The 24,985-nt window shown below is 47.1% G+C and overlaps 1 protein-coding gene and 1 long non-coding RNA gene across 6 annotated transcripts in view; one reads left to right on the plus strand and one right to left on the minus strand.

Moving 5' to 3' along the window:
- Window positions 1-17,682, plus strand: part of RAB9B (RAB9B, member RAS oncogene family) — a 40,567-nt gene extending 22,885 nt beyond the window's left edge. The window contains exons 1-4 of one of the 5 annotated variants that reach the window (XM_030576129.1): window positions 6,178-6,247; window positions 9,296-9,381; window positions 10,475-10,544; window positions 14,147-17,682. In XM_030576129.1, coding sequence (XP_030431989.1) covers window positions 14,183-14,788 — 606 coding nt within the window. In that variant the 5' untranslated portion in view covers window positions 6,178-6,247; window positions 9,296-9,381; window positions 10,475-10,544; window positions 14,147-14,182 and the 3' untranslated portion in view covers window positions 14,789-17,682. Of the gene's footprint in view, window positions 1-6,169; window positions 6,287-9,295; window positions 9,382-10,474; window positions 10,545-14,146 lie in introns of those variants that run through there. The other 4 variants (XM_030576128.1, XM_030576127.1, XM_030576130.1 and 1 more) reach the window with 4 other exon arrangements.
- Window positions 17,683-18,456: 774 nt separating this feature from the next.
- LOC115657835 lies at window positions 18,457-23,381 on the minus strand. The gene is made up of 2 exons (XR_004002068.1): window positions 23,012-23,381; window positions 18,457-20,967 (listed from the first exon to the last, which is right to left on the minus strand). It is a non-coding gene; the product is annotated as an uncharacterized LOC115657835 (long non-coding RNA).
- Between the last annotated feature and the right edge of the window lie 1,604 nt (window positions 23,382-24,985).

Below are 24,985 nucleotides of genomic sequence, written 5' to 3' on the forward strand. Positions count from 1 at the left end.
GCTGGTGTTTAGGGGGAGGGATCTGGTGCAGGGGGGTGCGGGAAGGGCCGCCTGCAGCAAGTAAGGGGGGTGCGGCACGCAGGGGAACCATTCCCCGTCCCAGCTCACCTCTGCTCCACCTCCTCCCCAGAGCACGCTGCCCCATTCTGCTTCCATCCCTTCTAGGCCTGTGGCACCACACAGCTGTTTGGTGCCGCAAGCCTGAGAGGCAGGAGAAGAGCAGCGGTGATGGCGTGCTCGGGGAGGAGGTGGAGCAGAGGTGAGCTGGGGCAGGGAGCTGCCGCACAGCTCCCCGGGCTTGGGGGAGCTGCCGCAGAGGGGATGCGCCTCAGGGTGAAGGGGGAGCTGCTGCCGGGGGGGCCACCTCAGGGCAAAGCAGGGGGCGGAGACCTGCCACAGGGCTAGGGGAGGGGGATGGCGCAAGGTAGAACTTTTGCCTAGGGCGCGAAACATCCTTGCACCTGCCCTGGCCCCAAGCAGCGTACCAAATTGCCACCGCAGATGGCGGGGGCAGTCCATGTGCTGCTAGGGCGCATTTCCGCAGCGGCAGCAATTCGGCGGCAGCTTCTGTCTTCAGCTGCCCGCAGCAGCAATTTGGTACGCTGCTTGAGGTGGCAAAAACAGTAGAGCCGACCCTGCTTCTGGAGGCCAAGTGTATTAATAGACCAGGGTATCCACACCAGCACCATGGCACTCCAGCCAGAGTGCAGCAAGCTTTATGCTTCTTGTGGAGTCTGGACGCTTTCCATGCCTTGCCTGTGTGGACACCTCAGGAGTTAGGGTGCCTGAGGCTGATTTAATGCTCTCTAACTTGCAAGTGTAGCCGAGGACTGTCTTTGGCCATAGCAGCAGTTGGTATCTGGATCTGGAGTCAATATCATCTGGATTCTACCAGCTGCTATTTACCCAGTGGCTCCAAAACAAGTGGATTAGTCACATCCACCTTTGAGATACAGTATTGTTCTTCTCTGGGGGAAAACAATAGCACTCAGGGAAGTGTGAACTTCATTGAGCTGTAAGGTGTTACCGTCACTGAAATGCTAATGTTGCCCCTTGCTTGAGGAGGCAAAACAGCCACATGATCTTTTCCTTGTTCACATTATTAAGATTTGCTCTGGACGTCTAAAAAATAGGGTGAAATCTGGGGCCAGATCCTTAGCTGGTGTAAATCAGTGTCACTCCACTGCTGTCCACAGAGCTATGCCAACTGACCACAGCTGAGGCTCAGCTCTTTGATGTTTCCAGTGCTGTCAGCTAAACATCTTGGACTCCCTTGATTTAGCTTTGGGATATTTTGAGCTTTATCATAGTCCAGTTCCAACCACCTTGCTGAAGCATGGGAAGTGCTTTTTGAACGTTATTTTATTATTTGTATTACAGTATCACCTAGAGTCGCCACCTGAGGCCAGGGCCACATCGTTCTGGGCCCTGTGCACAAAGTACAATAAGATAGAGCTCCTGTCTCGAAGTGCTTACAAGTGAAAGAGACAAGACAGACAAAGGGAGCATAAAGATTCCCATTTTACAGCTGGGAACTGAGGCACAGAGAGATCAGGTGACATGCCCAAGGATCCCATAGGAAGCCTGTGGCAGAACCAGGAATCAAATCTAGATCTCCTGAGTCCAGTGCCCTAACCCAGCTTTAGATGAGACTTTCCTGCATTTAAAATAATAAGAAAAATTATTCTTTGTATTTGTACCCCTCCTTCCAGCTGAGGAGATCAAAGCATCGTACAGGGGCCAGATCCAGCACCTTTTGAAGTTAGTGGAAAGACACTCATTGACAGCAATGGGCTTTGGATTGAGCCATGAATCTCACAAAATTCCTGAGATGCAAATAGGCATGATTATCCCCATTTTACAGACGGGAAACTGAGACACAGAGAGGTGAAGGGCCTAATGCACCTGAAGTTCCCACCGACCGCTCGAATTTTGCCCTGAACATAGTTCAGTACAAATCAGGACCTCAAGTGAGTTGCTTAGGGTCACACAGTGAATCTCTGGCTAATTGGGCATGAAGTCAGATTTCCTGGCTCCCAATCCTGGGCCTCATGTCACAAAACTATCGATTCAACCCCTAGTCTGTTGCTCTTTTAAATATGGAGAGTGAAACCCCTTGTTTCTTACCATGCTATTTGCTATGAAGATAAAAGGGAAGGAAAGGCCAAGCAGAAGATCAACCAAAGCCCTTCAGAACCTCCAGTTTTGGGGCAATAATCCCTGCTAGTTTTGCTAAAGTGTCTCCATGATTTCTACTGTATCTGCCCAGACTGTGAAAGTGGGCTCTGAAGCAGCTAGTACATATTGCTGTCCTTTGGGTCGGCATCCAGATGGGGGATGGCAGTTTCCTCCTCCCTGGGAATTAAGAGAGGAGATCCTTCAGCACAATCAGAGATCATGGCAAATTACAGACAAGCTGGTCTGATCCCAGCTGGCAGCCAATACCAGAGAAAACAACCTCCCTTCTGCCCGTAAAGATGATTCTCTCACAAACCAGAACAATAAGGCCCTGCACACTCTACAACAATGTAACAGTGTTACAGAAAGTTATGCATTTTAACAGTGGCTAATGTGATTTGCATCAGCACTACCGTTCTGGTTCCATTAACCCCAGCTGAGCCAGAGGACTGTTACAATGGTACCCCTGAACAACCTATTGTAACAGGCCTGTGTGGATGTGACCAAACTGTGTTATGACTATGTCACCCAATTCAGTCACAGCTCTTATCAGATCTACACATCTTTTTTAGTTCCTGGAGGAGTAGCATGAGTATTCTAATATGGTTGTGAAGAAAGGCTAGTTTAACACAATGATGAGTCTTCCTTCACGTTAGGCTAAATTGCATTCTTTAATAATTGTCAAGGGAATTTAGTGCTGCTGAAATATGCCAGATTGACCAGGAGACGTGAACCCCTGTTGAGCCTCAGAATCTGATAATGCAGGCTTTTTTTCATACGAACCCTCTGCTGCTAGAGGGGAAGTTCAATTTCTGTTCTCCTTGGTCCCTGTGCTGAGGTTACTCACAAAGGTGCCAAAATGCTAATTAGCGTCAAGTGTGGTGCCCGGTGGACCCCATGCACAGAGCCCAGCCTGGCTGACTGACTAGGAACATAAGGCTGTGTCATGCAGTTACTGTTCTTTGGGGGAGACCTGCTTCGTTCAATTAAACCAATCTTTATTAGCAGCGTGATATGATCTGTGAGCGTTACCAAAGGGCTAAAGCTTCATCCAAAGCTGCCTGAAGTCCATGGGAGCCCTTTCCATTGACTCCGAGGGGAGGAAGCTTGGAATCAGGGGCTAAAAGAGAGAACACTGTCAGCAGCTGATCTCACAGATCAGGCAGCATAGGTTAGGGCTTCATGGTGGTGAATGGGCTTTCATCCCCTGAGTCTGTTTCCTGTCTGAGTCTATTTTTGATTTGATAGCAGGTTGCTGCATGTCTCCATGCTGTTTTCTGCCATCACTTTCCTTCCCCCTTTGTCTCTTGCTATTTCTGATCATTTGATGAAGATTCTTTCTCATGTTCCTTTTTGCTTAGCATGTAGCAAACATCTCTCGGTTTGCTTGGCTGCACAACGTTCCTCCCTGGGTTGCTGCTGCACTTTGTCTTCTCTGTTACTATTTCCATTTTGTGGTCACTGAGTTTATATTTGGCAGGACTCTGCTTTTATTTTGCATATTTGTACTGCCGGTGGGGCAGTCTGCTAGTACAAAGGGTCATGTGTAGGGTACTGACCTGCTCTACCTAGTGAATAGTACAGTATATATTGTTTTGATGGGGTTTGACTCAGTATCTTGTTTATTACTATTATTTTGTATTATTTATATTGTTGTAGCACCTACAAGCCCATCATGGATCAGGATGCTATTATGCTGTGTGCTGTACAAATACAGAGTATGTTAGTGTATGAATGTGGCTCTTTCCTCCTTTGGTCCAGAAGTTAGTATAGTGTAAGCCTGGAAGGGGTACCAGGTAGGAATGGAGTATGTTTTGATCAGGTTACTGGTTGGCTTCCTGAAAGCTGAACGCCCACAGCTCCCATAGACTGCAACAAGTTGTGGGTGCTCAGCACCTTTGAAAATCATGTTAGCAGTGGAGGTAGTATATGCTGCTGTGGTGGCACCAGAAGATGAGTGCTCTTCCAGGCATTTTGATTAGCCAGGGGAATCTGCAGCTAATACTGAAGTTCAGAACTGTAAGTGGATGGGTTTAGTGGGTCTGCGCACTATTAGAAAATAAGAACAGCCATACTGGATCAGACCAATGGTCCATCTAGCCCAGTATCCTGTTTTCTGACAGGGGCCAGTGCCAGCTGCTTCAGAGGGAATGAACAGAACAATTTATCAAGCGAGCCATTCTCTGTCATCCAGTCTCATCTTCCGGCAGTCAGAGGTTTAGGGACACCCAGAGCACGGGGTTGCATCCCTGATCATCTTGGGTAATAACCACTGATGTACTTATCCTCAATGAACTTTATCTATTTTTTTTTAAATCCAGGTATAGTTTTGGCCTTCACAACATCCCCTGGCAATGAGTTCCACAGGCTGACTGTGCGTTGTGTGAAGAAGTACATCCTTTTGTTTGTTTTAATCAGATTGCCCTTTAATTTCATTGTGTGACTGCTGGTTCTTGAGCTATGTGAACGAGTAAACAACACTTCCTTATTCACCTTCTCCACAGCAGTCATGATTTTATAGACCATCATATTCTGCGCCCCGCCCCTTAGTCACCTCTCTTCTAAGATGAACAGTCCCAGTCTCTTTTTAATCTCCTCATATGGAAGCCATTCCATCCCTCTAATGATTTTTGTTGCCCTTCTCTATACTTTTTCCAATTCTAATATATCTTTTAAGATGGGGTGGCCAGAACTGGATGCAGTATTCAATGTGTGGGCATGCCATGGATTTCTATAGTGGCATTATGATATTTACTGTCTTACTATCTATCCCTGGCCTCGTGGTTCCTACCATTCTGTTTGCTTTTTTGACTGCTGCTGCACATTGAGCAGATAGTTTCAGAGAACTATCCATGAGAACTCCAAGATCTCGTTCTTAAGTGGTAACAGCTAATTTAGACCCCATCATTTTGTATGTATAGTTGGGATTATGTTTTCCAATGTGCATTATTTTGCATTTATCAACATTGAATTTCATCTGCCATTTTGTTGCCCAGTCACCCAGTTTTGTGAGACCCCCTTTGTAGCTCTTTAGTCAGCTTTAGACATAACTATGTTGAGCAATTTTGCAACATCTGCAAATTTTGCCACCTCACTGTTTATCCCTTTTTCCAGGTCATTTATGAATATGTTGAACCTCATTGGTCCCAATACAGATCCTTGTGGAACCCTGCTATTTACCTCTTTATGTTGTGAAAACAGACCATTTATTCCTACCCTTTGTTTCCTGTCTTTTAACCAGTTACTGTTCCATGAGGGGGCCTTCTCTCTTATCCCATTACAGCTTACTTTGCTTAAGTGCCTTTGCTGAGGGACCTTGCCAAAAGCTTTCTGAAAGTCCGAGTACGCTATTTCCACTGGATCCCCTTGGGCACATGGTTGTTGACCCCCCCCTCAAAGAATTCTGCTAGATTGGTGAGGCATGATTTCCCTTTACAAAAGCAATGTTCTTCTCTCTTCCCCAACATACCTTGTTCACCTGTGTGTCTGACAATTCTGTTACTATAGTTTCAACCAATTTGCCTGGTACTCAAGCTTACCAGCCTGTAATTGCCAGCATCGCCTCTGGAGCCTTTTTAAAAAATCCACCATCCTGATTTTTCGGCAAAGTGGGCATTTGGGACAAAAGCTTACTTTTGCCAAAAGACTGGGGTGCAGAGGAGTGTGTGATAGGATGATGCCAGCCCCGTGGAGCGGGGCGGGGGGGAGGAAGCAAGGCTCAAGCGAGCAGCGACCCCAACCCCAGCCTCTCGAAGGAGGCGGGCAGTCTTGGGCACAGCGATGCGGGGGGCTCAGGCAAGACCCACACGGTGACCCGTTTGCCCTTTGGACGAGGGGGAAGGAGAGGGAGGGAAAAGCAGAGCGTGGCATGGGTGAGGGGCGGGGCCAAAGGGGACAGGTAGCTCCTAACCCCGCCCCCCAGCCCCCACGGGTGGTGGTGCGCGCGGCGCGTGCCCGAGAGGGGACAAATCCGCTTGTAGCCGGCCGGCGGGCGCACGCGCGGTGGCGGGCAGGGCGGGGAACACACCGGGTTGGCCGGGGCGCCTGCCCTTGCCCTTCCCCGGCTCAGGTAGGAGGCGGCGGGAACGGGCGCGGCGGAGGCTCTGCGGTAAGGGGCGTGCGGGCCGGACCGGTGCTGCTGCCGCTGCCGCCGCCGCGCGGCCCGGGGATGGGTGCCGGGGGCACCGACCGCCCTCAACAACCCCCCGCCCTTCCCCCGGAGCTCCCGCTGATCCAGCGCCCGGCACCCGGCTCTGCCCCCCGGGGTCCCCAGCGCCCCCCCGCCCGTCCCCCTGTCCTTTCTCCAAAGCTCCCGCTGATCCAGCGCCCAGCACCCGGCTCTGCCCCCCGTGGTCCCCAGCGCCCCCCCGGTCCTTTCCCCAAAGCTCCTGCTGATCCCCCTCCGAGCACCCGGCTCTGCCCCCCGGGGTCCCCAGCGCCCCCCGCCCGTCCCCCTGTCCTTTCTCCAAAGCTCCCGCTGATCCCCCTCCCAGCGCCCGGCTCTGCCCCCCCGGGTCCCCAGCGCCCCCCGCCCGTCCCCCCGTCCTTTCTCCAAAGCTCCCGCTGATCCCCCTCTCAGCGCCCGGCTCTGCCCCCCGGGGTCCCCAGCGCCCCCCGCCCGTCCCCCTGTCCTTTCTCCAAAGCTCCCGCTGATCCCCCTCCGAGCACCTGGCTCTGCCCCCCGGGGTCCCCAGCGCCCCCCGCCCGTCCCCCCGTCCTTTCTCCAAAGCTCCCGCTGATCCCCCTCCCAGCGCCCGGCTCTGCCCCCCGGGGTCCCCAGCGCCCCCCCCGTCCTTTCCCCAAAGCTCCTGCTGATCCCCCGCCCAGCGCCCGGCTCTGCCCCTCAGGGTCCCCAGCGCCCCCCACCCCCGGTCCTTTCCCCAAAGCTCCTGCTGATCCCCCTCCGAGCACCTGGCTCTGCCCCCCGGGGTCCCCAGCGCCCCCCACCCCCCGGTCCTTTCCCCAAAGCTCCTGCTGATCCCCCTCCGAGCACCTGGCTCTGCCCCCCGGGGTCCCCAGCGCCCCCCCGCCTGCCCCCCCTCCTTTCTCCAAAGCTCCCACTGATCCCCTGCCCAGCGCCCGGCTCTGCCCCCCGGGGTCCCCAGCAGCCCCCCCCGTCCTTTCTCCAAAGCTCCCGCTGATCTCCCGCCCAGCGCCCAGCTCTGCCCCCCGGGGTCCCCAGCGCCCCCTGCCCCCCGTCCTTTCCCCAAAGCTTCCGCTGATCCCCTGCCCAGCGCCCGGCTCTGCCCCCCAGGGTCCCCAGCGCCCCCCACCCCCCGGTCCTTTCCCCAAAGCTCCTGCTGATCCCCCTCCGAGCACCTGGCTCTGCCCCCCGGGGTCCCCAGCGCCCCCCCCCTGCCTGTCCCCCCATCCTTTCCCCAAAGCTCCCACTGATCCCCCGCCCAGTGCCCGGCTCTGCCCCCCGGGGTCCCCAGCACCCCTCACAACCTCCCCGCCCTGCCTCTCAGCCCTCCACTCCTTCCTGGTGTGCCCCTCGCTGACCCACCTTGCTGGGGCCCCCACCACCTATCCCCAGACCCCCACCAACCCACCTCCCAAGCACCCCCTTCACCCGGCACAGTGTCCCAGGCCCTCTGTCAGTGCCTCTTGGACCCCTGCCATGGTCCTCCCACCCAGCCCAGCAACCTTGTGGGCCCTACAAACCCAGCCCCCTTCCCTTTCATGGGCCCAGTACCCACCTGGCCCAGCAGCCTGGGGGTCCCCTACTGACCTACTTCCCCAGCCCCCTATGGCCAAACACTCCCCAGGCCCCTTGCCTTGCTTCCCACCAACCCTGCACCTCTGGGGCACCCACCAAGCCACCTCCTCAGAACCTTCTGTCCCCAGCCCAGCACCCTTGGGGGGCCCCCCACCTTCCCCAGCAAGGCCCAACTGATCTAGCACCTCTGCCCCTCCCCTAGTGGCCCAATCTCACCTGGCCCAGTACCCCTTGCACCTCCTGCACTCTGCTTTCTACTGCCCTCCTGAGGCCTTCCCTCTCTGGTCCGAACCTTGCCTCCCATGACTCAGCTTCCCAGCACCATTGGGTCTCCTACCTGGTATAGCAGCCCCCAGCCTTTCTGTCCCCTTCCCCCCCTCCCTGAGTCTCAGCACCCTCTCCTCCACCCCATATAGCATCTCCGGGACTGCTCACAGTACCCCTGGGTGTCCCTCACCTTGCTCCCTTGCTGCCCTACACCTGGGGCTCATTACCCTGGGCATCTTCCACTCTGTCTTTAGGCATCTCCCCACACTGCCCCCACCCCTGGAGCTCATTACCTTCTGGGCACACCCCTCACTGCCCTGCCGGGCACCCCCTGAGGATCCCTGTGCTTTACCTCCTCACCACACCCCCTTAGTCCTGGGACCTGTGGACATCAATTCCCCTGTCCCCAGGCAGGTCCTGGCACTGTCTTGTTACCTGGGCAGGCATAGAATGTCCATCTATAGGCCCATGAGGCTCAGCACTGCTGCAGTGCTATTGCCCTGTGTGTTGAGGCGATCATGGTGATGTTACAGGGAGAGGGGGAGAACTGAGTCTCCCATGTTGGAGCATAACCTAGGTGCTTGCAGTGAGGGATGCTGGGGTCTGAGCATTAATTCCCATCTCCCTCTTACAGTGATAGAAAGCTGGACACATTCATTACAAAGCCTTTTTTGCTTTCTTCTGAAGATGCTAATGGATCTAGGGAGAGACTTACTAAATTAAATGTAGCCTAAACACAGACCTTCTGCTGTACCATATCTGTGCCTTAGTTATAGACAGGTGCTAGTGACCTGCATTAAGGAAACTTACTCTTTTCTTTCAGAGCATCATCCATTGCACATTCAATCACGTATGATATTAAGAGTCCGTTGATATTTATAAAGGGTTAAATTATTAATATTAGTTACAAGCATGAGTGGTATGTGTTATAGATGGTTATAAGCATATCAGTAGGTGTCATAGCTGTAAGTCATGTTTATAAGCAACCTGTTTACCTGTTGGATTCTATGGCGATCTATACCAGTTGATCAACTATTTGTTAAAACACTGACCCATCAGTCACTAGTTAATCCTCTGTAAGTCATTTATAGATAGGATATTAATATAATGTCTGACTGCTCGTTCCACCAGAGCGGTTTGTGTAAAGTGCTCTTGAAGTCAAGCTGCTTTTGACAAGGGATTTAGAGAGGAGGATCAGAGGATTTCAGCTGTCAGTGGTGAGTGGGAAGCTTTCCTTGGTCATCTGGCACAGGGGAGATGTGCTGTATTTTTGGGGTTGGGGGGCGGGTTTGTTCAGAATTTAAGCTTTCATTAAAAAAAATCTGGGCTCTTTGGAGATACTTCTGGAAGGTTACCTTTGCAACCAATGTAACCCATGCAGTGCTGTTGTCCTGACTAGGTGGACAGGTTGCTCAGTACTCTTACTTAGGTCTTTGCTGAGTAGCAGTGAAGCAAAATGAACAAGACATTGGTCAGTTTCACTTTGCCTGCAGCAGAGAAACTGGGGTAAATCTCAGTTTCATTCAGTTGTTATGTAGAAGAGCTCTGTACAGCAGAGTAACTTCTCTTGGGGCAGAAAGTCAAAACCAACCAAATAAACAAAAAACAATGTAAAACAGAGGCTGCTAGAGTGTAGAGTGAAGTTGAGGTCTTCCCCTTCCTAAATGATAAGTCAGGAGCTTCTGGGATCGGGAGCGAACAACCTTTTTCTCCCTCTAAGTACCCAGAAGGGGGTGGGAGTGCTGGTTTTAAATTAATCTGCCATTTACTTGCCAGAGGCTGGTATGAACAATGAGATCCCCAAACAGAGTCCAGGGACTCTTGGTATGAATTCCAGGAGCTGAGGTTGGCAGGGAGCTCAACTTTTAGCAGAGCATTCCCCTGTTCCTCATAGTGAAGGGCCCTTAGTTTTCATATCTTCCTCATGCTAACAGACTTAGTCCTTTGGCTGGTAGGTTTTGGGTACATTTTCAAGCCCTTGATCATGTTTTGGAGTGTGTGGATTGGTTTTCCAGCCAAATCCTTATTTATTGACTTCCCAGAGCGTCAACTCTATCTGTCCTGAGGGAAGTGTCTTTGGGACAGGGTTACAAACGCTGCAGAACTTGTTGCTCATTTGCCTTTGCTCTTCTGCCAGCTCTCCTTAGCTATACCCTTTTCTAGTATGATGGTGAAGAAACTAGTGTCCAGGTCAGAAATGAAGAAAATTCTGTTATTGTCCTTTGCTCCGATTCAGAATTACAAATGAATGGAGATGCAGCAGACTGAGCGTAGCTGTGGATAACTCATTAACTGTTCTTTGTTTTTTAGTGAATGTAACGATCGCGAAAGGTGACAGCTTGACAATCCTGGAGACTGAAGTCATTTATCGCTAGAACAGGTACATGAGACAGCAGCAGCATAGACCTCCCTCACTCCTCTGCGTCTCAACATCGATTTGTAGAATGTCTCTAGGGGAGAGAGGGCAGTTTAGTACTTGGCCTTTCTGCAGAAGATGCAAACATGAACCTGTTGTGCTGGTAGTTCTTGCACGTGGACACCTGTTCATTAGGAAGTAGGCTGAGCCTCACAAGACCACTTTTCACAAGGCCACAGCATATCATATTGATGTGGAACTCTTTTATAGGCAGATTATCATGTGATTCGAATAGAATTGTTTCAGTGTATTAGGTGTTGCGAAAGCATAAAGAAAGTCCCTTCTCTGAAGAGCCTAATCTAAAATTGATCACTTTTTGATGCTATATCAAGAGTTCTGTATAACTGCTTTAAAAACAGCCTTAAAAAGAGGAAGTACAGTAAAAACACTACTCACGCTCAGTTGGAGAAGTACCAAGCTCCGCATGCTAGTCTCCTTGGCAGAAAAAAAGCATTGCAAACAGAAAACAGCACAAAAACAGGGGCTCCGTGATTGAGAATGCCTTCAGAGCTGTATAGGGAACTCTCCAGAAAGAAAACACACAATCTTACAGCTTAACATGGGTCAGTTAGCTTATCTAAAGCACTCCAGGGAAACTAACAAACCACTCCTCTTATACTAACATCAGCTCTTTTTTACCTTAACCACCAATCAGTTTAGCGAGTCAGAGATATGAAATCCAGCCTGCCTGAAACTGCTGAGCTAAAGGTTGAGTCATGGAAATAGAGTACTTCATGACAAAGAGGAGGAGGTGACAGAGGCTTACTTTATTCAGGTTTTTTCCTGCCAAACCCTAAAAGTTGGAGTATCCCAATTCATAGACTCATAGACTTTAAGGTCAAAAGGGACCATTGTGGTCGTCTAGTCTGACCTCCTGCACAATGCAGGCCACAGAATCTCACCCACCCATTCCTGTAACAAATGCCTCACCTATGTCTGAGTTATTGAAGTCCTCAAATTGTGGTTTGAAGACCTCAAGGTGCAGAGAATCCTCCAGCAAGTGACCCATGCCCCATGCTGCAGAGGAAGGTGAAAAACGTCCAGGGCTCTGCCAATCTGCCCTGGAGGAAAATTCCTTCCCGACCCCAAATATGGCGATCAGCTAAACCCTGAGCATGTGGGCAAGACTCACCAGCCAGCACCCAGGAAAGAATTCTCTGTAGTAACTCAGATCCCACCTCATCTAACATCCCATCACAGACCACTGGGCATACTTACCTGCTGATAATCAAAGATCAGTTGCCAAAATTAGGTTATCCCATCATACCATCCCTTCCATAAACTAATCAAGCTTAGTCTTAAAGCCAGATATGCCTTTTGCCCCCACTACTCATTTCAGTCCTCTAATGGTTAGAAACCTTTGTCTAATTTCAAGTCTAAACTTCCTAGTGTCCAGTTTATATCCATTTGTTCTTGTGTCCACATCGGTACTAAGCTTAAATAATTCCTCTCCCTCTCTAATATTTATCCCTCTGATATATTTATAAAGAGCAATCATATTCCCCCTCAATCTTCTTTTGGTTAGGCTAAACTAGTCAAGCTCTTTGAGTCTCCTTTCATAAGACAGGTTTTCCATTCCTTGGATCATCTTAGTAGCCCTTCTCTGTACCTGTTCCAGTTTGAATTTATCCTTAAACATGGGAGACCAGAACTGCACACATTATTCCAGATGAGGTCTCACCAGTGCCTTGTATAATGGTACTAACACCTTCTTATCTTTGCTGGAAATACCTTGCCTGATGCATCCTAAAACCGCATTCGCTTTTTTAACGGCCGTATCACATTGGCAGCTCATAGTCATCCTGCTATCAACCAGTACTCTGAGGTCCTTCTCCTCCTCTGTTACTTCCAACTGATGTATCCCCAATTTATAACTAAAATTCTTATTATTCCCTAGATGCATGGCCTTGCACTTTTCACTATTAAATTTCATCCTATTGCTATTACTCCAGTGTACAAGGTCATCCAGATCTTCCTGTATGATATCCCAGTCCTTCTCTGTGTTAGCAATACCTCCCAGCTTTGTGTCATCCGCAAACTTTATTAGCACATTCCCACTTTTTGTGCCAAGATCGGTAATAAAAAGATTGGTCCCAAAACCGATCCCTGAGGAACTCCACTAGTAACCTCTTTCCAGCCTGACAATTCACCTTTCAGTACGACACCTTGTAGTCTCCCCTTTAACCAGTTCCTTATCCTCCTTTCAATTTTCATATTGATCCCCATCCTTTCCAGTTTAATTAATAATTCCCCATGTGGAACCGTATCAAATGCCTTACTGAAATCGAGGTAAATTAGATCCACTGCGTTTCCTTTGTCTAAAAAATCTGTTGCCTTCTCAAAGAAGGAGATCAGGTTGGTTTGGCATGATCTACCTTTTGTAAAACCATGTTGTATTTTGTCCCAATTACCGTTGATCTCAATGTCCTTAACTACTTTCTCCTTCCAATTTTTTTCCAAGACCTTACATACTACAGATGTCAAACTAACAGACCTATAGTTACTCAGATCACTTTTTTTCCCTTTCTTAAAAATAGGAACTATATTAGCAATTCTCCAGTCGTACAGTACAACCCCTTCAATTTTTCTGAAATTCCCTAAATTAAGAGGACTCAAAACAATGTCACAATACATTGTGAAATCTTATAAAAATGCCAAGTATCTCCCAAAATTTTTGAGGAAACTGTGTCTGAATCGCAGTTCCATAGTGTCAGGGAGAAAGGTAAATGAAAAATTCTCATCCATTTGTGGTGTGGGCACTGTGTGAATCAACTTGTGAGTAAATCCCCTTTACCACTTTCTCCCCGTTCCACTTGCCTTTGATTTTGACATACCTTAGCTCCATTGACTGCAAAGGTTGGAGGTGATTGGATCTCCTTCATGGTGCTGTGCTGCACTCCTATAAAATCAGTAGTCTGTCCTTTCCTCTTGGGGTGTATTTCTCAAACTACCCAAATGCAAGGCAAAATGTGTGACAAAGACCTACAGTGAGGGCACAGAACTTAAAATGCTGTGTGATTCCTTCTTTTAGTGTAAATAACTTTCTGTTCCCTCCATTGCATGGTTCTTTTTCTGAAATGAAATGGGACCATTCCTCAGGATGGGACAGTTGAGGTGTGTCTTAGGGCTTGTCTACACTTTGAAGTGCCTCAGGGATACAGCTGCATGGCTATAGTGCTTCAGTGTAGATGCTAACTACATTAACCGGAGGGGTTCTCCCACTGATGTAGGTAATCCACCTCCCTGAGAGGTGGTAGCTAGGTCGATGGAAGAATGTTTACACTTGGGGTTAAGTTGGCTTAACCACTCAGGATTTTTCACACCCCTGAGCGATGCAACTAAGCTGACTTAAATTTCTAGTGTAGATCAGGCCTTAGGGACAGAAATTATTTTCTTCTTCCGCTCCAGTGATTCTGGTTATAGGGACAAGTAGCTATTCAATCAATCATACACTTCTGTAACTCAGCTTATTACCTGAAATTTTTGTTCCTGTGCAGAGAAATTAATTGATGGATCAACTAGACTTTATTCAAGGAGCTGTTTGTTCTGTTTTTTTAAATCTGTAGGTTGTCTTACTCCTGCACCCCTCCTGTGTTGCTGCAATGACCGGAAAGTCCCTGCTCTTAAAAGTCATTCTCCTGGGGGACGGTGGAGTTGGGAAAAGTTCCCTCATGAACCGTTACGTCACCAACAAGTTTGACTCGCAGGCTTTCCACACCATAGGGGTAGAGTTCTTAAACCGCGATTTGGAAGTGGATGGACGTTTTGTGACCCTCCAGATTTGGGACACAGCAGGGCAGGAGCGTTTCAAGAGCCTGCGAACCCCCTTTTACAGAGGAGCAGACTGTTGCCTGCTGACCTTTAGTGTAGATGACCGTCAGAGCTTCGAGAACTTGGGCAACTGGCAGAAGGAGTTTGTCTATTATGCAGATGTGAAGGACCCTGGCCACTTCCCATTTGTGGTCCTGGGCAACAAGATAGACAAACTTGAGAGGCAGGTGACCACAGAAGAGGCCCAAGCATGGTGTTTAGAAAATGGGAATTATCCTTACCTGGAAACCAGTGCCAAGGATGACACCAATGTGGCAGTGGCCTTTGAGGAAGCTGTGCGGCAGGTGCTGGCTGTGGAGGAGCAGCTGGAGCATTGCATGTTGGGGAACACTATTGACCTGCACAGCAGTTCCAAATCAGGATCTTCATGTTGTTAGGAGTCACCTGGGGATTGTATCCAGGACTGATTGTTTAAACAGAACACGTGCAAATGGCTCTTGGGCATGCTGAGATATGCAGACAGAAAGGACAATGGGTGGGGTCACTGGCTGTAGGAGTCACAGCCTTTCTGGCTGAATAACAGTTGGAGTCTATGGGTGTGAAGAAAAGGATTTAGGGGAGAGATCTAGTTAGGTGCATTTGGAAGTAGTTCTCCACCCTTCCTTCCTTCTTGCTAACAGATCTAAGGATAGGGTTAATCTGAGAGGGTTGCAAATTATGGTCTGTGCCAAGATTTAGCCACAAAATGAGACTTGCAGAGTGCTAGACATTCCCCACATTATTTTATTAATGAACTGAAAAGTACTAAGCCCACTAACCTCTACTGCACCTCATGACTGTACATTGCCAAAGTAAGGTTTGATCAGTTTGCTGCAAATAATAAAACCAAATGGGAAGATTTCAACCTTTAATTGGCATGAGGGTGCCAAGTACAGAAATGACTGACATAGTTCTGTTGCTTAGGTTAATCCCCTGGCATCCTGCCCTGCCCTAGTCTTTCTGACCCTCTCAAAAGAAACTTGCTATGTGGTAGAATGATGCTATGAGTGCATCGCACTGGAAAGTAACAATATTCCAATAATTTGAAGAACAGGGTATGAGGGAGTGGAGTATGTTTGAATGTTGCAGCCTTAATTCTAGACAGCTGCCTGCCATGGTCAGTTTTCTTCCCTTATGTAACTTTGCTCCATATGGATGTTACTTTCCTAGTGTGAGTAGCCTCCTCCTAGTTTGTGTGTGCCCTTGTTTTTTCTCACTCATAGTCTCAATGTCTTACCTGTGAGGAAGGTTTTAGAATGAATGTGGAGGACAGTAGACTCTGTGTGAATCTTTCGTGGGTCTCTGTGCCATGTAATTACCAACAGATCATGGCCCCAGCCATAGGCTCCTACACTGTCGATGGACTGAGTGACAACTCCTAGAAGTGCAGATGACTGGGCCTGTAAAACCACCCTTTCGTAGGTGCGCTGGTGTAGCGGCCCTGGTTCTGGCTTTGCTTTGTTAGCCCAAGGGTCACTGTCTTAAGCCACTTCAACTCATCTCCTTTAATCTGGATGCTGCAGCTCTGAATCAATTAAATCTGCTCTCTGCAGGACCTAAGAGCAGCCAGGATACTGGGAGTTAATTGCTGGTGAGGAGGACAGACCTAACAGGTGTCTCATTGCACTGTCCTGTTTTCTCCAAAAGGGTGAGGAGTTCAGTGAATTCTGCATTTACTGCAGTCTTAGTGATCTCGTTGATAGATTTGAGTGGCAGGGAAGCCATTTCAGCTAATTGAATCTTCCTTACCCGGACGACTGGCTCCAGTCAGTGGGGAGGAGCTCTGGGCAGCCTCAAAATGGCTGAAAATCAAAATTTTGCAGAGAAAACATATTACAAATAAACCCGGGGCTTTGCTAACCCCGGGCCTGTATGTGGCTACCAGTCTCAAGCTATCCATCTGTAGCATTGGGATCAGTGCTTGCTTGCTACTATGTATTCTGCAGATTTATGTTCTGTTTATCCAAGATTATGTTCTGATGACTCTGTCTGTAACTGTAGAGAGACCTGTCTCGGAGAGAGCTCCCCTGTAGTCATCTCAGTGGTGAGGAGCGCAGCCATCATAGGCGCAGCTGATCCCAGGTTCCCCTGTGTGAGCCTTGATGGTAAGTCTCACAGCTCAAATACAGCAGCTTTGTTAACTTTGTCTGCTGGACAATGGAAGTTAGTCTCAGTTGCTTCTAGGCTCCTGCTCTGCAGGGGGAGTGTGTATTTTGCATTAACACAAGATAAGTCCCCTCTCTTTGCAGGGCGATAATGTGGAAGTGATGATAGCTGCAAAGGTACTATAAGGGTGAGGCCTAATTTTAGTGAAGTTAGGCACCTGCAACTCCCATCAACCTAAATGGGGCAGTGCTTGATGCTTTTGGAAAATCAGACCCATGGTGTTGACCAGGGTGCCCTGCATCTCTCTAGTTACACTTTGCTTATACTATTTTTATTTAGCAATCTTGGATTTCCACAGGCGCCCCCAGAGGTACTAAGGGCCTTGCTTTCATTGTAATGGTACTGGATAATTGCAGTGGAAATTCTATGACTCAAACTCTGTTCCTATAGTCCTGGTTAAAGATTTAGTGTAGACAAATTTGAGAACCATGTTTAAAAGTTATTCCAGTTGAGCCAGTTTCTAAGATGATCCAGTGTGGATGGGCTAAAAGGTGTTAGAATGTTTATAAATCATAGTGATGGAGCCTAAATGTATTTAGTCCAGTTAGGCCAGATGTTAAGTGAAACCCCTTTCTTTTTGACCATGCTACTTTTCCAGCCTGGTTATTGCATGATCTGTCTGAGCATCAACCCTTTCTACAAAAGAGTACAATTAATGTGAACAAGCTGTGATGTGTGAGGGAGAATGCACAGCAGTGTATCTTCCTGTGCTTTGGATGCTTGTTGACGCTTATGGCTGAAGCTTGAAAACCTTCACCGTATGTGAACTGTGCATATGGGTTTACTAGCTGTCTGTATAATCCTAGAGTGTGTTAGTGTCTTTTGTTTATTTTTAACAAACTATATGGTTAATTTTTTAAAAAGCTGTATGTATGTAAACTCCATTTTTAAAAACAAGTACAGTATTTTCTGTGTATTCATTTAATTTATTTTCAACCAATGCGCGCACACTTCCTGGGAGAGCCAGGATCATGAATTCTTCATTAAAGGTCGATTGCCAACTGCTTGTCTTGGCTGGCCCCTCCTTGACACTCTCTGCTGCGATTGCTGCTGCTAAGAAACTGGGGTTGTAAAACTGATAGTTTACCTTGATTTTAACCAATAAAACATGGATATATAAAGTGAATTCAGAGCACAGCTGTTTTTTGGTCACTAGGCCACTATCCTCAGTTGGTGTAAATCTCGAAGTCAGTGGAGCTACTAATTGACATCACCTGAAAGTCTGGTCTGAGATGTGGCAGGGAAATGTAACCAAGGCATCCAAGTGCCATGTGTGCAATGGAGTTGGTTATTTCTGAGTATTTATAATAAGAATCATCATCTAAGAAAAGCAGCTAGGGGAAGTGCAGGGACTCTGATTATGCCCTGCAAACTTGGTGGGATCAAGGCTTGATTGGACATCTTGCACCATCCTCTTCTTGTGTACCTATATAGCACCCGGGCACAATCTGACCCTAACATGATCAATGAGCATTGACACTACCAGTCTGTTTAAAACATTCATCACTTGGCAGTTTCAAGCACCAGGGATTTAGCCACAAAGCCAGAAGTCTTGTAAAGCCAGACCACAGTTTGGTAGATTGAGTAAATAAACACTTTAATGGCTGAGAGATCCCTGAAACTCTGCCAGGCTTTCTATTTGACCAAGTTTGCCTATACATGTATTTTCCTGTTGGTTTCTCCTCGTGTCCTGTTACACAGTCTGATTGCTTATCACCTTGCAAATGTTTTCAGTGGAAATGATGCTGATGCCACAGCCAGAAGAATGGGACTTCATTTTAGGGGCCGACGAAGTGTTAAAAGTATCTGTTGGGATTTGGTGGTTCCCAGTGAATCTGATGCTGGGTAGAATCAAGGGACTTCGATTTGATGCAATGCAATTCAATGCAATTCGATTCAGTTCAATTCAACAAGGCTTTATTCAATATGTGCACAAGGAGAGCCCCTGGTACAAAGAATCAGGCAGAGTCCCCTCCAACAAGGACCCTTCCCCTTGCCATTTTATAGCACATGGCACTTACATAACAAGTTAAGTTACATAATATAAACCTCTAACCAGTCAGAGTTAACCTTTCCATATATGGGTTTATTTATCACATGCTCATAGTTCTCCATTCCACAGGTTGAGCTCAGCCCTTTCCCCCTGGCCTTCTCTAGAATGTTCCTAGGCTGGTGAGCCACAGCGTGCTTCCCTATGCATAAGTACCCTGCAAACCACATTTTATCCAAAATGAACGCAAGCATACCCTTCAGCTCCCCCATTTGGTTTTGGGGCTAAGAACAATTCTTAGACCCCACTAACACCACTTCCTTGTATTTATTAGGAGCAATAATTAACTTTAACAATTAACTATGATTTTGAGAACAGAATGAAATAATACATAATATTTACAATAAAAATAATAATGTCCCAATACCATTGCGAGAACACAACTGAAATCTATCCCCATGGAATCTTTGGTTTCCACAATAGCAAACCCTTTTATTCACTGAATTACTGTAATTGCCTTACCACTTTTCATAATATTTAGGTTTCCCATACACAAAACCTATCCTCCAGGATGGAACATTGGTCCCATGGGAAAGCCATATAGTTATCTCCGGCCCTTATTTTACACAGGTGTCTGTGACATGAGAATGGGAGTGGGTGCACTGACCGAGCCTCCCGTTGAGGAATTAACACCCCTCCAAGGAGGCAATGACCATCTCAACATACCCCTATTATCGATAGGGACCACTCCCCTTCCACCATCCAAGGTGAAGATATTCTGTCTTTGAGAACTGCAGCTCTCACCCAACATGGCACCTGTGGCATGAGTGAGTCTCCTATCAGGGCTGCAACTTTCATGTTGAACACCAGGATAATACTATGCCAGGAAGATAACACAATTTTTCCACATGCCTAGACCAATGCTTGCCTATACATTTTAGTAGTTTTTAATAGATGGCTGAGTACAACAGTGAGGACCTGACCAACTGTGTTGCAGAGTTAAGGTGATATCTAACTTGATTAGACATGAGCCCCACTCGCACCACAATAAACTGTCATTCCTGCTACTAACAAATTTTCAACCCAGTTCCCATTATTAGATTTGAGTAATGGCATTTACAACTGATCCAGTGGCTCCTTCCCAAGTGATTACATCAATAAAACACTAAAAGCCACTGCAGCATTATTAAGATGACACCTCTAAAATTTTTTTCAAGTTTCAGAAACCTCTCAAAACAATTAGTGGACCACAAAAATTTCTACATCAGTTTTAAACTATGAATATCAAAGGCATCAGTAGTTTAACTACATCAGACACAATGGCCTTAGCCACTGGGAAAGCTTCTAGCCATTTAGTAAAGTGATCCATGATTACCAAAACATATTCTTTTCCTCTGCCCAATGGCAGGGGTCCAATGAAATTTATTTGTAACTGCATGAAGGGCTGTGTTGGTCTTGGCTGATGTTGTATTTTCATGTTACACATCTCACATAATCATGCATATTTGCATTAAGCTTAGGATGCTACCAGGTGTCCAACATCTGGTGGATAACCCACCGTGCTCCATCATGTTTCAACATGTGATACACTTGTATCATAGTTCCTATTAGCACATTTGGTAACGCTAATGTGTTCCCTGGACCTCTCCAGGTGTTATCATCACACAGTTTGCCCCTATTGTCCATCCATAACCACTTCTCTGCCCCTGGTGCAGCGTGTTGAATGTCCTGTAATTTAAAAAAGTTTGGGGTTTTTATGAGAGGCTGTGTTGCAGCAATCAATTGGGTCTCTTTATCTTGCACTGCTGCTTGTTTAGCTAGTTCATCTGCCCTTTGGTTCCCCTTGCTATGAGAGTCTGTCCCTTTTGTATGGGCCTTCACTTTTATCACTGCTACTTTGGTAGGTTTCTGCATGGCTGCATGAAGTTTCTCCACTATTGGGGATCCTGTACTTGTCAGGAATCCCCGATTTACCCACAGGTTAATGTAATCATGTACAACCCCAAACGCATATCTAGAATCAGTATATATGTTTATAGCATGACCTTCCGCAGCTTCACATGCTGCAACTAATGCCTGTAGTTCTGCTACTTGGGCCGATGCTCCAGGTAAACTGCCATGCGCCACCAGTTGCCCATCTTGAGTACAAATGGCCCCATCCTGTGTATCGCTTGCCATCCACATAGAAGGAAGAACCATCCACGTATAGGCAAGGGGCACCAGGTATTTCAGTTTCTTTTACCAATGGAAGGTTCATGGGCTCTTCCTTAAGGCAACAATGATGCGGGTGTCCCTCATCTGTGGTAGGCATGAGGATGGCAGGGTTTAGCAACAATGCTTGTTGCAGATATACCGAAGGCATTAGCAAGCTTGTTTCCCATCGAGTCCATCTTGCCACATGGACTGCCGAAGATTTCTTTCCTGATAAAATAGCAAGGACAGCATGAGGCATGACAATATTTACATCTTGCACACCAATAAGTGTTGAGGCCTGACTTAGGGCCACAGAAGCTCCTTCCACCGCCTGGAGGCATGGTGGCATTGCTTGAGTGACAGCATCTAGTTTAGAAGAGTAGTATGCTACTGGGCGCTGTTTGTCCCCATGTTTTTGCATTAACACTGCTGTCATGTGTCTTTCTCTGACGTGTGTACAATGTAAAAGGAATTAATGGGTTAGGAAGTTCCAACCCTGGGACAGTACTTAGCCTCTGTTTCAATGTGGTAAATGCCTGTTCACATTCAAGTGTCCATTCAATTGCATCATGTGGTCCACCAGCACCCTTCAGGAGATTATTAAGAGGCTGGACAATCCTTGAATAATTTGGGATTTGAGTTTGGCAGAAATTAAATAGCCCCAACTCTTTCCTAACTCCTCTGACCTTAATCGGTCATGGGCATGCATTAATAGCCTCAATGCGGTCAACAGTTAAACATTTGTACCCCTTGGATATTAGATACCCCAGATAGGATACTTCCTCCTTTGCAATCTGAGCTTTTCTAGCATTACATTTTACCCTACTGTCTGCCAAGTGTTGCAGGATCACTTCTAAGTCTTTCATGTGCGTTTGCAATCTGGTGAGGAGACAAGAAGATCATCAACATACTGTACAACACACGAAATCATGTCTGGCAGCTTTGCCAGCACACCAGCTAACTTTCTATGAAACAAATTAGGTGAGTTATGAAAACCCTGGCTTAGGCGAGTAAAGGTATATTGCTTCCCTTTAACAGTGAATGCAAACCAAAATTGACTGTCAGGGTGCACAGGAACAGACCAAAAGCCATTGCTAATGTCCAAGGCTGAAAACACTATGTGATCATCAAAAGCATATAAGCCTCCCTCTATCATCCACTCTTGTACCTTTCCCCGGAAGGGCGGGTTTAAGCTGCAAAGATGGCAATTTTTTTAACACGCTCAGCAAGTCAGAAGGGCTCATAGGAGTGTGCTCTAGGAGATTAACAGTAGCAGGATCCCCTTCCCCTGGATTAGGATTAGGGACAATGTGCACTCTCACTGGAGCCATGAAACTAGACTGATATCCCCATGTTACACATGTAGGGTCCAAAGGTGCTGAGGGACAAGATCTCGTTCCCTGCAAGTCTGCTTCTTTATATGTTTTTGCTTCTGCTTGCAGTTTTTCTGCCTTTGCTTCTAACTCTCCCACCCTTCCTTTTGGCATATCACACTTTCTAACCAACTGTTCATAATCAACAATTAAACACATACCAGCCATTTTGTCTTTCTTTATTTCAATCATATAGCCAAAATATCTCCACAAGAAAACTAATAAATATACTGCTACAATAGTTATAAAAGCACTAGCCATATACTCTTCATATTGTGGATCATTATATCCCTTCATCTTTCCTTTTTTTTTAACCTAAATATCCTCCAATCTCCAAATTTTTAAACACAATCCTGTTTACAGACTAATAACAACGTATTCAGATCAAACACCCCAGACTAAAATGACCAATCAGCAGATTAATCCTTTTCCAATTTATTTGATCTGCACAATTACAATGTCCAATTAGGAGATCTGGGCCAGCCAACACATTAGCTAGAGGTACTTATGGCTATATCTGCCCCTACACTAACTGTTGGTCCTTACAGCCTCTTTGTTTTCCCACTTCAACACTTAGAGGAATTTACAGCCCCCACACTAAGTGCAATGCCTTAAGACTGCCAATTTCCAATTAGGAGATCTGGGCCAGCCAACACATTAGCTAGAGGTACTTATGGCTGTACTTGCCCTTACACTAACTGTTGGTCCTTACAGCCTTTTTGATTTCCCACTTCAACAGCACTTAGTTGGAGGAACTTACAGCTTAGCCAGGTACAATGTCTTAAGACTGAAACAAACCCCCTGAATTCCCTGGCACCTAGACTTGCTTACTACAAAAGGTATGAGAGTCACCAGTCAGGTCAGAGAGACACAACCAAATAAAAAATGAACAATCTCACCCTCTAATTTGATTGTAGGTCATGATCCTGAAAGATATTTCTCACCCTGCTTGTTGCGCCAAGAAACTGTTGGGATTTGGTGGTTCCCAGTGAGTCTGATGCTGGGTAAAATCAAGGGACTTTGATTTGATGCTGTGTGATTCAATGCAATTCGATTCAGTTCAATTCAACAAGGCTGTATTCAATATGTGCACAAGGCAAGCCCCTGGTACAAAGAATCAGGCACAGTCCCCTCCAGCAAGGACCCTTCCCCTTGCTATTTTATAGCACATGGCACTTACATAACAAGTTAAATAACATGAACCTCTAACCAGTCAGAGTTAACCTTTCCATATATGGGTTTATTTATCACATGCTCATAGTTCTCCATTTCACATGCTGAGCTCCCCCCGCTCCCCCCGGCCTTCTCTAGAATGTTCCTAGGCTGGTGAGCCACAGCGTGCTTCCCTATGCATAAGCACCCTGCAAAGCACATTTTATCCCAAATGAACACAAGCATACCCTTCATATCCAAAGAGCCTGTTTTCATGCGGGCGTCAGAGGATGTGGTAAGAGAAATTCCCAGTAATTGTCAGACTGGAGCAGTGCTGTTTCTAAGAAGGCTTTACTATCAATGTCCAACATTTGCCTGAAATAGCCACTCTAACTGCATGAATCCAGCATTCTCTCACTTTGACTTTTATTTTAGCTCCCACTGCAACTGTAAGGGCCAACATTATTTATGTATTCTCCTCTATGCGCACAGTTATAGCTAGCTCACTGCTGCCCTGTGCTGAGTAGGATTCAGCAATGGCATGGGTTAGTGGTTGGAGGAGGGGCTGCTTCCAGCACTAGTGATGGCCTTTGTGGCCTCAGGTAAGTTGCTTGGTCTTCCTGTGCCTATGTTCCCCAAGCTGTCAAATTAGGGAAATGATACTTCAGCCATCTTTGGAAATGGCTGTGAAGTTCTTTGGCTGAAGGCTGTGTGTATACAGCATTAGTCTCTGTCAAGGTTCATACAGAGGGAGGGTGGACAGCAGCTGGATGTGAGCTAATCAGCTCCATCTGATGGGAGCATTCCCTGTATGACCCCTTGTCTGAAAACAAGGAAAGCATGAGCTTCTGGTAAACATTTGGGTTTCTTCAGCACTGGCCATTGAACTGTATTCTAATTAAGTTGCAGCTAAACTCATTTCAGGCATGGTTTGGCTGGTCTGGAACTTGGTTAAATAGACTTTAAAGAAGGATTAAAGCCAATGTTCCCTCTAATTTTTTTCCATCCATGTGCAGAATAAATTTGATTGTGTGCACTGAGGTGTGTGCAGATGTGTGCCACCAGTAGAAACACAAAACCTAGATATTATACATATTTTCTAAAAAGTTACCATAGGGATAGTTACTCCAGCCAGGACAAGTTAGGGTTTAGAACTCACTACTCGAAGAATTAAATTTAAGTGTAAGAGAAATAAAAATTATGAAAGGTGTAGACCAGTAAAATACCACACTTCGAAAGAATAAAATTAGAGAATATATGTGCATTGCAGGAAATACCCAGAAGTGACAACTGCAATAATGAGTGTGCATGTGTGAGTGAGAGAGAAAGAAATGGGGACAGGGTGGTGTGTGTGTGAGAGTGAGCAGGACAGTGTGTGTGCTGGCTGCTGGGGAAGTTCCTGAGAGACGCCATGCGCTGTGTGTGCGGAAAGCTTTCCTGCTCTGTCCTGAGCCCTGTCTCACCCTGCCCTGCTCTGTGGAGATGGGGTACATGAGCAAGGGAAAATGGGGGGTGGGGAAAAGTGAGTGTGTGTGAGAGAGAGTGAGACACAGATTGTGTGAGCTGGCTGCTGGGGAAGTCGCCGAGGCTGTGCGCTGTCTCTTTAAAGCACTCACTCACTCAGAAGGCTCTCCTGCTCTGTGTCCTGAATCCTGCTGCCCCTCTCCCCTGCTCTGTGGAGATGGGGTACAGGGGTGGGGGAAGAGGAAGACCCCGACATC

Source organism: Gopherus evgoodei, chromosome 9 (assembly GCF_007399415.2).
Source record: "Gopherus evgoodei ecotype Sinaloan lineage chromosome 9, rGopEvg1_v1.p, whole genome shotgun sequence".
Classification (NCBI taxonomy): Eukaryota; Metazoa; Chordata; order Testudines; family Testudinidae; genus Gopherus; species Gopherus evgoodei.